The following is a 19,584-nucleotide window of genomic DNA, read 5'->3' on the forward strand; positions in this document are numbered from 1 at the left end:
CAAAATTTCAGGGAAGTAAAAGCTATGTAATTCTAAGCTCGGATGTGATATATGAAGAAATTTTGAAGTTCCCTGTTGCCAATTTTGTATTAACTTTATAGGACGTCAAGGAAATAAGTGCAAAAAAAATGAGGGGCATTTCCCATATTCTTAATTTCTTTCAAAAAATTTGTTTAAGATATGCATAACGCGTTTCGTCATTTTTTGTTTTTGAAATTTTATGTAAAGAAAGGAGTAGTAGTACCTAACTATAAAGGCAAATGCACAATTGATTCTACGATTTTGATAAACATTAAATTTATGATTCGCAAATAGTATTTATGTTGCCGTTTCTTTACGATTAAATTGTCAGTGTTGCGAGAAACAACTACTTCGAGGACTATATGTCCCTACCGGCATTGAATTATACCCAGAACACCTAGTGCAACAGCTAAGATCGTTCGTCAGTTTAACCCACCAAATACAGACGGGTTTCGGACTTATTCGTCCTCATCAGTGTGCCATAGGTGAGAGAATCGACGAACGATCCAGCTGTTTTGCGTCGTATCATCACGACAAGGAAAGTCCAGTGCATTGTTGTTTTACAATTAAACACTACAGAATTAACTTTATCATACAGAGGTTACCTTTTCCTCTATCGAAACAATAGATATGTCATCATCTATAACTATTATTTCAAGGAATTCTAATGAAGCATGAAATTAAAAGAAGAAATTTTGTTGTTTATTGACTTGCGTCTCATTTTTGCGTTTTTAACACTAGTCAAATAAATCCAAAAGATTTTCCTGAATTAAAAATTAAATTAAAGAAATTTTCGACTTTACCACTGAATGCTTAAACGGACAGAAGATTACATACATTTATGTATTAATTTTAAAAATATGAACACCTGTTTTAGTTGAACATTTCTGTTAAACATAATTTACATGTTAATAACCTTTCATTATAGTTTTCTATATATTTTTATTTATTAACTGGAACGTTGAAAGACAGGATTTTATCAATATTAGTATAAAGAAAAACCACAATACATACATACAAATCATAATTCCGCATATCGTGTCTGACTTTCCTGTTTCGTAAACTAACCGCAAGAAGATTAAACATTTTTTAAAGCCTCAAGCGGACTTTGGACTGACTTTAGGGATAGAGACAAAGAAATAACAACATACTATTTGAGGTAAACATTTTTAAGTGTTTAATAAAAAAATTGTTTCGTACTTATATATATTTACAATATCAAAGTGTCCCTTAATATAAGGTTTTAATAGATGTCTTTAAAACATAAAAACAAAGTAATATCTCTAGATCTTGTCTGTACAGGCTGACCAATCCAAGATTACAAAACTTGCTCTGTAATGAGTAAAAAAATAGAGAGGATCTAACAATTTTCTTATTGTCTTAACGCACTGTCTCCTGCGTTGTAATATTAGATTAGCCAACACGGTACACATACTTAAACCTACTGGAACTACTTCTAAGTAAAAAAAAAACAATATTTGTACTATTTAACAATAAATATATTGCAATATCTTAACTATATTTGGCATTCCAACTTAGAATACTGACAGTCATTCACAACTAACAAATACTATGCTGCGGAAGAGAATCATAAATAGTAGTCAGTTCTTATGAAAACAAAAAGATAGCCTTTGGTAACATTTTACATGTTTTTGGCTTCAAACATCTCAATTCGATGTTAGCATTATTCTTCTAGACATATTTCGTTGATATTTGATTTGAGAACTATTGTAGAAGAAAATATATCAAATTCAACGATCATGAATTGTCGTTTGATATGAAAAAAGCTTCAGTCTAATCCTCGCTGCATTGCTGCATTCTCTCAAAGGAATATCAACAAATAACCTAAACCTTCGGCGACTGGCTAACCATATTTTTCAAATAAGTCACAGACATATTGTGAGTCTTACTCTGAGGCGGTTGAGTTTGCTGAGAATCCAAATTACTGTTATATTTACACCGTAATGTCTCCAAATACGCAACCCTGTACTGTTTGTTCATCGTCACATATACCACAGGGTTAACACAACTGGACAAATAAATCAACAGGTAGCCCACCACATGCAAAAGCGGCTGTTTCACTTCCTGATCGAAGATTTTCACTAGAGTTATGGGTAGGTAGCATACCACGAAGCAAAGGAATATAACCAGCACCATTTTGGTGATCCTCATCTCGCTCCGTTTGTACTTGTTTCCAGTGTTGTGCTGCTGTAACTTCTTGTGTGACTGTCTCACCACCCAGTAGATTTTAGCGTAGCATATCACTATGATGATGCAAGGCAGGGCAAAACCTATGACGAACAGCGCCGTCTTCGAGCTGTGTCCGTGCTCGTCCTTATTGATTGAGCAGGTGCCCAGCTTCTTGTCCATCCCATACACCCCCCACTTGCCTAACAAGATGGGGATTTGCAACCCGTAGCTGAAGATCCATATCAAACTTATGTATATCGCCACTTTCAACCTGGAGTATATTTTTTGGTACAAGTGGGGCCAGGCTATGAGTATGTACCGGTTGATCGAAATGGAGGCTACGCTGAGCAAGGAGACGCCGACGCTGCCGTAGCGCAACGTCGGGATCATGACGCAGAGGACGTCGCCGTGGATCCAAGCGCCGTGGAAGAACTGGCTGGCGGAGAACGGCAGGACTAGAAAGCAGAACAGGAGGTCGGAGATGCAGAGGCTGAAAAAAATAATTGGGTTAGTTTGCGGTAAGTAGAACAGTGCCATGGTCAAGTGGTGTTCAAATAAAAGAAGTGAAATTCGCCGACTTTCAATTGTTACACTGATAAAAAGAATCTACAGTCGCGTTGATTTTGCTTGGGAACAACATGTGGTCAATCCAGCATCAAATAGGTGAATTAAACATAAACTTTATTGAATAGGAATGCATAAACACATCTTGTTTTATCTGGGTCATACAAGATTGCTTATTCATTAAATGATTCTATCTTAAAGACATGCGTATATTTCATTTCATATTTCATTAGTGTAATAGAAAATATTTTAAGTCATATTTAATATTCTCAATTAACTTTTAATTGGAATATTCAAGAACCCTCATTATCCGTTATATGGAAATGCATGAAAATTTTTACAGCATTATAAGCGTTTACTTATTTACATTCTAGATCTAGACCTATTGAAGGGAAAAAGTCAAAAACTGCAATTCTTTCTATTTATTCTCGGGTGTTTCTGCAAATGCGTATTATGGCTTGCTCGAGTTACATACTTTCAATATTGTTACTTTTAATAACCAGTAAATGGATTAACATACCGAGCAGGGACATGTAGGTGAACCCAAAATATGGTGATTTAACCCAACTTACCTTTATACTAAAAACGTAAAAACAGTAAACGCTGTATTATTTCCATCAGAATTAAAATTAATCGTAGACCCTCTACAATTAGCTTTGTTTTAGTGTTTTTCATACGATCCTGAAGTTAGACCGGTTTAGAATGCGTATTTTTTGAATAATGTTCGGTAAAAGTTGTAAACGTATTTTTCATTATTCAAAAAAAATTGCCTTATTTATATAATAACTCTGAAACTATGAAAGATACGTAAAAAATGATAGACAAGAAAAATGTAGCTTTTTTTTCAAGAAATATAAATTTTTTTATTCCTATAGCATAAAAAATAAAGGAGATATCGTCGCTTGAAGTATCTATTTTAGTGGAAAAACGACCTGCCTCGAGCCCTTCGATCCTTTCCCTTAAAAAAACGAAGGACTTAAAAGGTTTTATATGCAAACGATCTTACAGCTCTTGAAATTATCTTTAAAATGCTTTTTTGTAGGGTACTATAGCTTCAAAATTAACCGAGTTATGGTAAAAAAAAACAATGACATTTTTTCGGAGCAAAATAGGCTTTCTCTTTTTTATAATTATATATCATATTATACAAATAAAATAAGTAAAAAAAATTAGTGTGATTATTTATATGCAGCGTAGCAATTTTTTTTATGATTGATTATATTTAAAAATCGATTATAATAAAAATATTTTACATTAATATTGGTAAAAGAGTAGTTTATACCCTAGTTGAAAATGGCAAAAGTAAAATATTCTTTCATAAACAATATAAGAGAATTTGTATTTTAAATTATTGCATAATTATAGCATTCAAGATTTAGAACGTAATTTTTTATAATTATTTTAGCCAGGAGTGATTTATAAGGGTTGAAAAATGTTATGAGATACAAATTCTTTCATAAGCAATGAGGGAATTTTATTTTAAATAATTGCACCGTTACAGCATTCTAAGCTTCTAAAAAGTAATTTTTTATAATTTTTATCAATACAGGGGTGGTTTTTAGGGGTTGAAAAGGAAAAATTCTTTTATTAGCTATAAGGTAACTTTTATTTTAAATAATTTCACGATTTAATAATTCCAAATCTTTAAAAAGTAATTTTTGATCACTATTTTTGCATAGGGGTAGTTTTTAAAGGTTAAATAAAGGGTCGAAATGATCAAATATATCATAAAACATGTTCGAGAACATGGAACATTATTTAATTCTTGTGCTTGAACAAGATTTTTATCAATAACAGGGTGTGAGTGTACAGGGTGATCGATTTAACCGAAGAAAAATATTCAAAATTAAGAGATCTTTATCGTGACATATTAAAAAATGTATGTTGCTGGCAAAGAATTTTTTGAAGCGCCGCGACGCCTAGCGTCGTAAAGATAATTTCTGCCCTAACTTCTAGTAAAAGTAAGCAAAAATGAAATAATTTCTAAAATAATTTATTTTTCTCAGCCGATTCCCAAAAAAACTTATTTCTCCAGTTAAATCGATCACTGTACCATAAGCATAAATCGACAGTGAACACTTGAACCTTATGGCAAATTTATTCAATTTCTGTGTACATGTCAATAAAAAAATTGAACGATTTTATCTGGTAATTTGAAAATTACTTTGGTGAAATTACCAACCTTGATATACGAAAAACAGCTCAGATTTATGCAAAACATTCTTTTCAAAATGCACATATCAAAGTATTATTTATTATTTTATTATTTATTTTGCAGAATACAAACATTTCTATAGGGTGGCTCAAAATAATGGCATAAAATTAGTTAATTCGTTTATAAATTAATTATCTTCAGGCTTTTCAAGAGAAACACCTTTCCACAATTATATCGACCACCCTGTACAAGATATGTAACCCGCAATACTTGAATGAATTTGTTGTAGTATTCTCATTTACTAATTTACACCACTACTTCACTTACTATATTACTCATTCTTTGTAACAGTAGTAACGCAGTACTCTCTCACTTCTAAACATTATCCTAAAACCGAATATAAAACAAGCAATTTAGGATGTAACACTAGACTTTTTCACACGTTTCTCAGAATATTGGCAAACGACAACAATTTTTTATTATGTAGTATTTTGTACCGACTCAGATTTTGTGATTATGCGCAAATTCTCTTTTTTGTGAAAATTGCAAACTTGCACAGGAAGACACAAACATTTCCCAAGGACTACACCGCAATTAGAAATGATGAAATATTTGCTACATGTATTATTAATTAACAAATGTTAACTACCGGAAGTTAAAAAAAAAAGTATGTCGTCATCGGAAAGTGGTTTGTTTAATATTTTAGATATTATTGCTTAGATATGAAATGAGATCAATGTTTACGACAAAATAAAATTGCATGCATAATTATTATAATAGAATTATCGAAACTAATAAACCCACAAAAATGAATTTAATTTTATCAGAACTATTCCAAGCAATCCGAAATCATAAAAAATACTAATACCATACACCGTACAGGTACAACATCATAGTTGAATAGCAGTCCTTGACAGACCCTTGCAAATATCAAGAATCCTGGGTCCTTGTGAGCAGAACGGTAGTAAATTTACAAAAATACGCTCTATATAAAAGATTTAATTAGGTTTGGCCATTTTTTAATCATCCGTGATTTAAATTGTACTGTTTCAGTTTCATGTAAATGAATGCTAATGTTATAAACACATTATCGTGGTTCATTCCATAGTGATGACTGTACTGAAGCCACCAAAGTAACAGAACTTTTTTTCCTCTCTACCGTGACCTCAGTCACCATTATTTCTATGATGAGAAAACTCATATCTACCTTAGTCATTCTCTCTTTTCAAATTAGTCATATAATTACGTAGCATTTGTAAGGTGATACTATGAAATTCCATTAAGAAAAATAAGGATAGTTATTAAATACCTATTATATGTTAGAGTACAGAAAATAGTATAGGTATAAATATTTATGCCCTTACCAACACTTTTTGGAAATTTGGAGTAGAATTTTTTATTAAAAATATTATGTTAAATTATAAATGTTAAAAACCTGTTGAATGTTACTACTGTGGTCTCTCCTAATTAAACTAGAATCCTCTTTAAGTAATTTAGACTTAGATTGCAATTTTACTTGGCGATATTGCTAATGTCGATTTGGTTTTGCAAGTATCACTAAAAATATTTGAAAGTTAAAGTAAATCGCATTCTTGCTGACAATGAACTAAATGCATTCGTTTACCTTATCAAAACACGCGATTGGCTAAATATTTGTTTTATTATGTATCTTGAAGTCGACATAAGAACTGTGGTATTTTCACATTATTTAGTTTAAACAATATTTCAAAAATCCTAAATATAAATTCAAATTACTTAAGTATATTACATGAAATTATTACTTTAAAAAATATATTACCCTTAAAATGCTACGTCTCTTTAATTTATCAGTAATTTTTAGTAATAGTAGTAATTTTAGAATAGAATACTATTAAAAATATTAAAATTGAAGTCCTGTAAAATGAAATTAATTTAAATAATTAATATATCAAAAATTCCTAGTGGGAATACCGCTTAAGTAAATAAATACAGTGTTACTACTATCACTTAATGTGATAAAAGTTTTATTAGACAGATTGACAAATTATTTACATATGAATGCTTTCAACTGCTCATTTTTCAATGTGTCGCGTCTTCATCTCAATTAAATATTTATAAACAACTACACAGTTCATCAGCACATAAGGAAATGTGTGTTAAAACGTAATTTTACTTTTATTTTTGTTAAACATTGAGAGGTGATAATGAATGGCGTTTTAACAGTCCGTATAGTAAATAAGTACTTGTATGTGTTTATAGAATTTGAAGCAAACTACAAACAAATATTTCGAGAAATATACAGGGTATTGCAAAAAAGGAGGTTAAAGGATTAATTCTTTTGGTGAACATAAATACGCTATTTTCATTTAGGCATTTCTTATTCAATATACAGGGGATTAAAATTAGAATTTGAACGAAGATTTTTTCAGTTGAAACTTTTCACAATGTAATTTGTACAATTATTACTTTCTAGCATAAACAGTTTGATTGAATTTTAATAATTGAATTTTTATTACAGAAAATCGTAATAATACATGACAACAACAAATATCACAAGTGAACTAAAGTTATGACAAGATTTATTGGATTTGGTTTCGACTACACTCATTTAATGTTTGATTTGTAGGTTTTCACACAAACCACTTTAATCGCAACGCAATCCTTATCAGTAAAAAAGTACATAAATATTGTGATTTGAGGAACCTTATAAATAAACATGGGATTTCCCTTACCTTGCTATGAAAGCGGCTGCTACAGTTCGAAGTTTAGAATGTCGCAGTAATGCCACAAGTGTTAATAAATTCCCCAGGACGCCCACCACCATTATCACGACGGTGAAGATACCGGCTGCGGTCAACATAGGGCGTGAATATCTGGAAAAAAGAAATTAATGTAGTTTTTGTAAAATTGGGGTATTTTGCCACACAAAAAGTGCAAAAATAAATAAATAACTCGTTGAGCGAAAAAAATCAGCAGAAGGTGATTTTCCGTAAAAGAAAGATATAACATATACTTTGTAGGTTATATCTCGCTCATATCCGGAACATGTCGGTAGATAGACGTCTAAATGCTAAACCGTTCGTCAGTTGTTTCACCAATTCACTGATGAGAAACCGTATCTTCAAAACAGTCTATATCTGGTGATGTTGCTGACGAATTTTAGCGGTTTAATATAAAACGATAATATATATTTTAGCGAATATAATATAGTTAGAAGTATAAGTCAATGTTGAATGGAACATATCGTCCGCAGAGTAGTTGTTTCCCACGATATAATAATATAAAAAGTTTATATCGCCTAGTGCGAAACTTGTGATTTTATTGCTCAATAGCAATAAAGAAATTAATCAATATTTGTTATATTTTTATTTTATGATCTCGTGCCCCAAATTTTGTTGTTTGGGTATTTTGCCATCTGTCATTTGTAGGTTTTTGGAAAAACATTTGTATATAAAAATTATTGCAAAACTAAAAAAAGGTTTGTGTTTTGTTTTCGTTTCTATTTTGTTCAGAAAATTATTTTGTCAGGCAACAATATTGTAATAAAAACCAACCTTTGACTAATCTTTCTAACATCAATTCGATTTTATTTTATTCTGCAAATAACAAAATATCCACAGTATTACACTAACTTAGTTATTAACTATTTCAAACGAAATAATCCTCTCAACTTACTTTTAACAAGCCTCCCCCATTAGTTCTTCCTTTTAACAGAAATCCAACACTGTGATACAAAATAAAACGCATTCGATACAATTCAAACAAAATATGCAGTACTTAATTGTAGTAACCAATCTATTCCACATGTATTTTATAAAACGGATAAAGAGAGACAGGTGTATACGATCTAATTAACAGCTAGTCATTAGGACGGAGTCAAAACTCATGTGCATTGATATTTGCACCTACCGTCTATTAAATTAATTAACGGCAAAATATCTGCAAAACGCATAAAATTATTTACCATTAAAAGTGCATATTGGTAACAATTTATTATACACGGTGACCTAAAGCCGCCACTAAAGTGGCGGTCTGGTCCCCTAAATGGAGTAGTTTTCAAGATACAATGTGTCACAAAAACATAAATATGTCTAAAGATATCTGTCGTAATTAATGAAACTTGAGTAAAAAAAAGTGTAGTTGCCAAGATATTGTCCTATTTTCTACTGTCATTTTCTAATTCTGTCAGTTGCTTGCAACAATTTAGTCTCTATTAACCTTTCAGGTCTTGTCTTATGTTGTCATTATGTCGTGAATTATATCAAGGTACATAAAAAGTAAATAGTTCATAAAGTCTAGGAAACTCAATGGTTTGTTTATCCAAAGCGGTAAAGGGTGCTTATGGAACAAGTTTGTACATTGTTATTAATAGATTTATGGGGATATAATTGGTACATAAAAGCAATGGATAAGGAGTGTGACAGATGGGTGTTGTGTGTGACGAATGATAAACCAGTGGCGTAGGTTAAGTGGGATGGAAACACCTGTTTTGGTACCATTAGAAATAAGTTGTTGCTTCAATTGCAGTAATTAATGACAATTTAAATAAATATTTTCATTACCATGTTCTTGTTACACCATTAGTTTTAGACAATAGACAAAAAGAGAAATTTTAATGGTCGTCTTGTAAAACTAAATTGAATTTAAATACACCATGTTTGACGTCAAAATATATAAATATACGTGACATTACATGCATATATAAACTAGATATTAAAAGTCAAATTCAGTCTTACTATCATGGTATTATTTAATTATGTACTTTGATAATTTATGTATTGGAATTTTTTTCATGTAGTAATGTGTCGTAAAAAGTAAATAAGTTTTTAAATGTACTTGTAGGTATCTTCATGGTGATCTAAACTCACACCTTTTATACCCATTGGTAGATAGTTACGACTTATTTGAAATTCGATCATTTCTTGAACTTGTATTCGAAATAAAAATCTCTTTTCTTTATCTAATGGGCTTCTTAGTGATTGAATCTAATTTGTTGAAATAAATACAGGTATGTTTTCTGATCTATATACTTTTTTATAAGTTGATTGGCCTGAAAACGTTATACACCAAAAATTCGTTTAAAAATGTTTTGTCTATTGTCAAAACATTTAATTTTATATTGCTATAAATGTCGTGAACCACATCGAAACCGTCATTTGACAAATATGTTGCAGTTATAGTCATCTACACATAATAGATGACTCTAAGTTTTTCTTAGTTGATAACGTTTCCAGAAATTCTACGTACATTTAATGTAATAGATATCACAAAGTCTAGTTTGATTTCCGTTTTACTGGTTTGTAAAACGTCAAACACTGACTTGATAAATTTATTCTCTCTCTACCCTAGTTTCCGGTAGTTGTGGTTAATTATTATCCGAAATCGCACAAAATGGCTATGACTGTGGAGTGCATATAAGTAAATATTAATATACTTATGTAGATGCTTTTCAACTGAAGTAAAATTAAAATAATGGTATAGTTTTATTTATTTGAATATACTATGAACATGCAAGGAAACATTAAGTCAGATAATCAGACGTAGATATAAAAAAGTTATGGAGTGGTCAAGGTAGTGTGGATCCCAAAAGAATAACACCCTGTACGTTATTTTCCTACATATTATAGTATTAAATTACACATTTATTAATTTTGTAATGTATTTCGTAAATTAGGAAAAGTGGGACACTTTTAAAATTAGTTCTAGACATTTTAGTTCCTGAAGTTTCATTAATACTTTTTTAAAAATAAAAAACACCATCACTAATTCCCTTTTAGTATAGTTTCTAAAAATCAAATGAATCATGACTGGATTACCAAAAAATTGGTAATTTTCATGGCCAACTAGAAGGCTAATCAGATGAAAGTAGTCTATTTATAAACATTACTATGTCATTTAGGAAAAACTAAATTAAAATAAGACTATTGGTTTAAAAAATTAGATAATATTATAACTTCCCAGTTATTAATTGACTCTCAACCCACAGATATATGAACCTGAATATAATTTTATTGACGTTTAATTTTGAAACAGCCACTATACTTGTAAGATAATATTAATAGTCACAAGCAAAATAATAAAAAAAAGAATGGTGAACAGGAACTGCATCTCCCATCATTCTGGCAGACACATGTTACGATGTGGGAAAAATGTGTGGCATCAGTTGGAACTATTTTTTTTAGGAATGCATTTTCTATCCATATCTTTCTTGAAATGTGAGTAGCTTTGGATGTTAATATTTTTTGTATATAGTAAATTACTAGCTTGTTAAAAAAAACAGAGCATGTAGTTGTAAAAAACCTATGTGAGTTCTCCAAAATAGGGATTTTAACTAGCATATTTTTGTGTTTATTAAAATATTGTTTTCGGACTTCAAAAATCCGCAGAATTTCCAGAAGCTCCAGACTTGGTAGAAACACGCCTTCCCTCCCTGAACAAATAAATATTACACTGATATCTCGTCTGGCTGTTACTATTTTGGAAAAAAATACAACCGATACTGATAATGTCAATGGCCTTACTCAATGTTTACGCTGACATCCTAAAATAATATATCGTACAGCGTTGATGAGATACAGAACGACAAGTAGGAAGCGAGATTTAACTGGCCGATTAAAAACGTCCCTGAAACATCCGAAATTAACCATCAAAATAAATTGTGTGTTACACAGTATAGAAATAGTTTGTAATTTATTCGTCAGCTAACAACAGATTATGTCCAGAGGGAAAATGCCAAACACTAACCTCTGAAAAGGAATATAGAAATCTTAAAGTACGGCAACTGACTGCAAGGGGTCAACTAGAACAATAATTTTCTTCCAGTAAATAAAAGAAAGGAATATTAAAATCATTAAAAAGCAGTACAGAAATAGCTAGGATCTATGTATCGTTGCTAGATTTTCGTGTTGGTCTTTGACAAAGGTCGTGCTAGTCCAAAAAGATATTTTTGTGGAAGATTTAACTATTTAATGATAATATGTCAAATATGTGCTTTTAAATTAATAATATTTAGATATGTTGTGACTGTTTTAAATTATTAGCTTTTTACTAGATGTTGTTGGGATAATTGAATGCTGGTCGGGGTATGTTGTCCGCAGAGTAGCTGTGTCCCTCAATATTATCAGTCTTGTCTACGAGATTAGATATCTACCTCGATTTTTAATGTTAAAGAATATTGTTTGATTTCATTTGATAAGATTTTTAGGAAGATTTTTTAAATTAATTTGAGGTATAATTATACAAAAATGTATTGATTGTTGCAAAGTCAAGGATTCAGATTACTGATTTAGTAACTAAACTAAGATAAAACCGCGAAAACCATATGTTACGATACAGTTACACAAGCAATGTCTTAACCTTCTTCTATCAACTGTGAGATAACCCTATTCGAGTAATTTTTATTTTGTCATGTGCGAGTACATGTCCAAATGTTACCCTACGTGACAATTCGCGGACGTCTTTCGTATACCGTTCGGTTTGATGAATCAGCCCCGCAATTTGGCCCACACTTCCGCAATCTAGGAGTGATGCCCATATGTGCGTAATCTACAAAGCACAGATTCAAAACAACTATTTAAACCTCGGTGATATTTAATCTTGTAGGATGCCGCTCATTATCTCGTCCCTAATGTCTTTCTGCACACGCAGCGTCGTTTTTCTATTATGATTTGCTATCAACTATTATTCAGTTTAACTGTAGCATATGACGAAGGTAAATGTTCAAGTAAAAGTAGTGATAATATGGGATCACCTTAGGCACGCAATTTAGTAACCTTTATTTGTCAAATTTAACACCCGACAACTTTTTTATATAATTATATAATAATGAGTACAATGACAGGTCCAAAGACCATTTCACAAAGTTTCCTCCAAAACTTTTTTCAAGAGCAAGCGAAGCACCAATAAAAGTTTCTCAAAGGAAGTGCTTTGAAGGTGATTATGGTGCTATCCACTTTTATAGGATGAATTTACAAGCTTTATTTATAACTGAAAAAAAAAAACCTTATTTATACCTGAGTAAAAGTGATTACCAAATATTTCCGATATAATAAACCTTTTGTGTTACTGAGGTACAGACTAAGACAATATCAATGGTCCTTTTCATAAAAAAATGCGTATGACCTTAACATAGGCCCATCATTTTTTAGTATTGGGGAGATAAGGGGCTTATCTAGTACCACACAAATTACTCTCTGTGAGAGATATTTTACATGTCTAACCTAGCGATAATTTTATATCTAAATGGGCAAATATTTACAAGTATGTTTTTAAGTTAAATACAAAAGATGGTCGTTCTGTGAAATGATGTTCTCTTTGATTAGTGCGATATTTTTATACGTTTTTTTTTTACTACAGAAGATAAGGAAATATATACATTTCACATAAGTCAATGTACCTAGAAAATTAGTACATGTATCACTTTTACTGAAGATAGGAAAGTTAAACTTCAAATATTTACATACAGCACTTGTAATGAGTTTTATAATTGCTTAAATTCAATGAACTGTTCAATTGTAACACTTTGTCGTTTGAACTTTAGAGAGCTGATATTTCCCAAACCCTAATTTCGACATTTTCCTAAATGAAAACATACGAGTAGACACCGTTATTACAAGAAAGTTTTATACTGTTTTCAACACCATTTTTTATAAAAGTTAAACAGTAAACTTTACGTATATACATATTTTTTAAGTAGTTCAACTGTATATGCGTGTAACTGCAAATATTTGATTGTTTTGATAACTATAACAAACTAAACAACGGTGAGCTCCTCACGTAGTTACGTTGGAATAATTTAATGCTCTAGTTTAGTTATCTAACGCGTATACGAGGTCTGTTCAGAAAATAACAGAGCTTTATTTTTTTAAACTTTATTATTAATTATCTGTGTCGAATTTGCTTTGATTTCATCAACAGTCTGAAAACAGCGTCCTTTCAGCACTTATTTTAATTTCGGAAATAAGAAAAAATCACAAGGAGTCACGTCTGGCTAGTGAAGAGGATGAGGGAGGACAGTATCTGATTTTTGATGCACGAATCATGAGTTTTCTTGCCACAACTCTGGTGCACCTTGATAGTACACGTGGTTCACTGTTCCACCTTGAGGCAAGAATCCAAAATGTACAATTTCATTAAAGTGAAGTGAGCTCAAACCAGTGAGCATCACTTTGACATTGGATCGAGACTGGCGTGCTTTCTTGGGGCGTGAAGATTCTTTGCCGATCCATTGTAATATTTTGAATGAATGTTTCATCGTCATTGGATTGTGCAACCAGTTGCCGACAAACGAAGAAGAAATTTTGCTGCAACTCGATGCATGGTCAATTTTTTAGTCGAAATTTCATGGTACGACCCAACTGAGATGTTAACCTCTTCTATAATTTCTCTGGATCTTTAACTTTCTGAACCTGGGAGTCATCAATTGAAGTCGAAAGTCTTCCTGGTCGATGATCATCTTCAATTGACTGACGACCACTTTTAAATCGTGTAAACCATTCGTAACATTGTCTACGACCCAAAGCATCATGTCCGTAAACTTGTTTCAAAAGTTGAAACGTTTCAGTGGAAGTTTTCCTCAGTTTCACGCAAAATTGTTCCAAAAAATCACATTTCAAAAATAGTCACTAACACTTAAACACGAAAACTAAATGAGATATGAATAGTCCAAGTTACAGATGAGGTTATGCGCAACGTAATGCTGCCAACCACATATCACTAAATATTTCCAATAGGGCGTAATGCAAAGAGTTCGATTATTTTCTGAACAGAACTCGTACAGAGGATTAAACGTGAAATGTTCCATTTGGTCAGCCACTAATCTAACTACATGTAAGACAAGATAACTTGCTACTTCTTTACACAATAAAATAAATAAGAAACGATATTTTCGTAGCATAAACATCGCACGGATTATCCTGTTTTATTTAGTCCTACTAGATTTTTAAAAAGATGTATTTTCAAGAGTCATCTGCTTATTGCTTTGATTTACTTAAACACACCTAAAATAAGTCAATATTTCATGTGAACTAAAAACTTGGGAACAAAAAAAAATCAAATAATTAATGAAAACTGAAACGATAGGTGAGACGAACAACCCAAATGTATTGTACTAACTTGATCTCTTGAATATATGCAAGTACTTATGTTTTGAATAATTAATTTATATTAATTCTTTATTACTGGTCCAAAATTTTACTGTACACATTTTTAATGAAATAGGTTACTAGGTACATAAACAGTCAAATTTGTTTTAAAAATAGAAGCGTGACTAACTTGTCAAATCAACAATTTAACAAAACGACAATCCAATTTGTTTTAATAAATAGTTTAATAAAAAATTAATTTATGAATTAACGAATTCGGAACAGCGACAATTGTTTTTTTTAGTGTTTAAGATTCTACTGTTATTAGATATTATAAAATCAAATTAAGAAAAATAAATATAGAAATAATGAGTCAAGGGCAGATTTTTTTTATTCTGACCACAAATCTGCTCACAACGGAACAAGTAGGCACTCGATAATTACAATAGTGAAATAGTAAGTCACATAAATTTAAATTTATAATCAGTAAATAGCATTAATTATAATCACCTGATACATATTAATCAAGCATTACAGAATAATTTAAATTTCAAATATCCAACTGAACACAGAACAATGCGCACTATTAACCAGCGATTATAAATAATAATTAACGAAAAAAATCCCAGTAGCGAGGCGTATCGCGTTACGGCACAAAGCGTCCACTAAATAAAGTGCAGTGCGACAACAATAACGATCACGAATCGACCGTCTTATAAACAAATTAAGCCAAGAACTAGACGGGCCTAAGTCTTGTACAATACACCCGACGAACAATAGCCACACGTGCACCACACATGTCGACGAAATTCTAACCCAAACAAACACTGCACTTGCTGGATCAAAAGCGATGCACCAAACAAAAATTAAAAACAAAACAAATACGTACCGGACCAATTCGGAAAACTGGGACACTTGAACCATTTCGGCTGTATTTGCTTTTTACACTGCACTAGCGATAGTATTCCCAATAGCGAGGGAGCGCCCCAACGCACAGGATGGTTAAAAATTAATTTTAATTGAAAGCAATAAAAGACCAAGCGCTAAACTGTGTGTAACTTAAACAAGAGCTTGAATGAGCGGAGTTTGGTCAAAACCCGCATTGCCGCGCGTTAGTCATTTGTTATTAATCACACATTTTCATTGGAAGTCACTTTTACTGGATTTACTTTAGATTGCGACAGTAAAGATACCGGATTTTTTATGACTAACCCATATTTTGCCATTACCTTACCTTAAACGCTTGTCACTCTGTTAATTTACAAGTGGCGTTGTGACACCGTGTTCACACTGGCGAATGCAGGCGATGAGGCTACAGCAGCTTATGAAATACTGGACGTTATCTAAAGAGTTTTTATTTTGTGGTAAAAACCACTGATTTTTCTCAGTATTTGCTTATCTAGGCTAATCAATTCATTAAAATACGCCACTCGCTGATACCTAACTTCCTAAGATGAACAACTTTGCGTTTTGAATAATAAAATGTAATTACTCATGTACTGGGTGTTCGAAATGACGTGTAACTGGTTTATTGTTCAAGTTGGACAAAAGTTGTTGATACTAATTCCATTTTTATTTACTGTATTCTCCATAAAATTACAATAGGAAGTTATGATTCCAATAGCATTAATATCAAAATTATATGAAAATACTGACCCTCGCAGTTGTTATAATAATATACAGGGTGTCCTACTAAGGTCGGCGGGATACCATAGTAGAAAAAGTATAGGTCCTAGAGCTTCGGGAAAAAAATTTTGAGTAATAAATCGACCAAGAGAAATCGCTGGAAATAGTGTTCAAGTTCATAGCTCGGCCGCTAGGGGGCGCAATCTACATACGAAAACATAGAGTTAAATTTTTCTCAAAATAATGATAATGAATTGAGGAACACGACGCTAACGAAAAGACATTTAATTACCAAAACAAAATCTGTTAATAAAAGAACCTACCTAAACCCACGTAAATGAGTGAGTCAATAACAATCTTGAAAATAATAACAAAAACAATAGTTTAAATAACTAAATGGATTTCACAGGGCCTAACGACACGTATACCTAGTATACTATAATTCAATAAACAAAGAAATCTAAATAAAAAATTTAGATAAATTTGGAACGAATACACTGAAGATGAATTTTTCGAGACAAAACGTCTGAATCTGGATCGAACTGAGGCAGTACAGTATTGGGTGTCACGAAGGCTTGCAAAAAATGTAATAAAATTTCTAAGGTCGTAATTAAAAAAATGAAGTTGATGATGGTCCTGGAGAGACGAAACGTTACATACAAAAATTGATTATGCCATTCGATAGAGGGCAAAAAGTGGCCATGAGAAAGTGTTATTTTTTTTTCAATATCACCTCAAACAAGGCTGAAATTAAACAAAAACGGATTTCCAAAATTTCGGTTTTTTAAATATTCCAAAAACTAATCATGTAAGCCTTGATTTTTTAGAGACATAATGTTGGCCCCCCTGATTACGCAACTTTGCTCTTTGTATCTTTTACCGTTTTCGAGATCCCTGTAGTGAGAAGCGAATTTGTAACAGCCTGTATTTAATATACCTGAATAGGAAACATTTCTGAGCCAAATGTAACCCTATCGGCAGAGCTACGAACTTGAAAAATATTTCCAGCGATTTCTCTTGGTCGATTTATTAATCAAAATATTTTTCCCGAAGCTCTAGGGCCTATACTTTCTCTAATATCGTACCTCGCCGACCTTAGTAGGACTCCCTGTATATGAAAAGCTGTATTAAAAAAATATGTGCCAAAATTTCTTTGTTAACACAAAAGTTGAAGAAAACGCAATAAAGATATTAAGTGCATGGTACAAGTGGCCACAAAAAATTGGGAATCTTTCTAACACCATCTTGAAATTTGGACCTTCAATGATATAACTCGTATCATGGCGAGTACTAAAAACAGATTATTTCCCAAAAGCCAAAAAAAAAATTTGTGTGAAAATTCATGTACCATCCCTTTATATCCACAAACTTTTCTCTGGAATTTATATTCACATTTATACATAAACATAATATTCTATCTCCCCCCCCCTTATCTTTTTCGCACTTGGAAAATAATGGAATGAGATAAAATTGTAGAAAATTTCTTTGTGCTTCTTTAACATCACTGTGATATAAGGTTTGATAGATCTATCTCTAATAACAAGCGAGACATGACCAAAGGAGTCTAGAAAGTTTATTGTTAGCGTACCTATTCTTTATGCCATATTTTTCTTATTATTGGAGAAAGATACCAAACCTTATATTATTGTAATCGTGAAAAAGCGTTCTATCCAAAATATGTGGGGTGTTCTGTTAAACAAAATACAGGTTTAATAGCAATATGCGAAATGAAACATTCAATTGTTTTTGGGGCACAATTCTGATTTTTTTTATAAATACGAAGGCAACAAAGGTAACAGAGGTATAATGAGTGACCCTGTACAGTCATGAATGAAGCATCTTGTATGTTACGGTAAATTGGAATAAAATTTTTGAAGCTGGTAGTTTAGAGATTAACCAATTTATCTAGTATTTTTCTAACGCATTTATTTATCAAAGAAAACCAAAGAAAAAGTTTTTGAAATTTTTAATGCTTTTCCTTGACTACTTTAAGTGTTTCTTTTTCTGGAGAATTTTTCTTGAAACAATTTTTTCCTCTATCAAATATAAAAGAAATATGAAAATAGCGACTATAATAGCGAAATACCTACATAATACATAATTAATGGAAAAATGTATAATTTACAAACAATATCGCCCAGTAATTTTTCCTATATTGGTACTGATGTGCAAATGACTCCTTCAACTGATAAGAAGTGAGTCAAATATTATTTAATTTTTTAGGATTTTAAAACAAGTATGTTTTATGATATAATGACAATTAGATGGACTTACCTAACAGGGATAAAATCCAGAAAGAATACCATGGTTAAATAAAAATATGTCACACACCACAAAACAACGACTCGCTCTAGCATAACATAATTAGAAACTGATTATCACAATGGATTTGAATACATTTTTAGAGAACACTACGTGGTTGACAAAAACTTACGCATGTTGAAATAATCATTATATCTTTCTTTAGTCGTATGCATGGGATTCAAATAAGCCAGAGCGCCAACTAAAATTAAAAAAGTGATTAAACATGTGTATTTTTAAGCATCAAATTTTCCTCCCTTCTTTTTGTTGTCTTTGGGAGAGATCACTTGTATTTTTTTAGGTACACAAGTCGAGTACCTTTCTGTTTTTTCCAAACCTGATTATGGGAACAAAATCACTTTTATAATGAGTAGATAGTTAGGAAATGCAATGTTAAATTTGTGATGAGCAGTGAACTTAACTCGACTTGCAAAATTCATTTGAAAAACACCGAATACGTGGGCTTCTCGTAGCTCGCCCCTAAATCTGTAGTGTTTACAGGAGTAATGTAATAGATATTCACCACTTTTTTTTTATCAAACTTAATTTGTTCATGTGTGGTGTTAAATTTTGTTACTTACGTATTGCTTCTTGCGTATTTTTTAAAAGACTAAAAATTTAAACTTATTGTAAATACAGACTATTAGTAATATGTATTGAAAAATC

At 31.5% G+C, this 19,584-nt stretch overlaps 1 protein-coding gene across 4 annotated transcripts; it reads right to left on the bottom strand.

Annotated features, from left to right (window-relative positions):
• Positions 1-1,171: 1,171 nt before the first annotated feature.
• Positions 1,172-18,967, bottom strand: LOC108906404 (G-protein coupled receptor moody-like). Of its 4 annotated transcripts, none has more exons than XM_018709635.1 (3): positions 18,892-18,967; positions 7,642-7,782; positions 1,172-2,701 (listed from the first exon to the last, which is right to left on the bottom strand). In XM_018709635.1, exons 1-3 carry the CDS (start codon positions 18,921-18,923, stop codon positions 1,867-1,869), a joined length of 1,008 nt encoding a protein of 335 aa, XP_018565151.1. In that variant the 5' UTR covers positions 18,924-18,967; the 3' UTR covers positions 1,172-1,866. The 4 variants fall into 4 exon arrangements, with proteins under 4 accessions (XP_018565151.1, XP_018565152.1, XP_018565150.1 ...); XM_018709636.1 differs by lacking the exon at positions 18,892-18,967 and adding an exon at positions 16,226-16,312; XM_018709634.2 differs by lacking the exon at positions 18,892-18,967 and adding an exon at positions 15,881-16,139.
• Between the last annotated feature and the right edge of the window lie 617 nt (positions 18,968-19,584).

The sequence above is a fragment of the Anoplophora glabripennis genome, unplaced genomic scaffold (assembly GCF_000390285.2).
Source record: "Anoplophora glabripennis isolate ALB-LARVAE unplaced genomic scaffold, Agla_2.0 scaffold47, whole genome shotgun sequence".
Taxonomy (NCBI): domain Eukaryota; kingdom Metazoa; phylum Arthropoda; class Insecta; order Coleoptera; family Cerambycidae; genus Anoplophora; species Anoplophora glabripennis.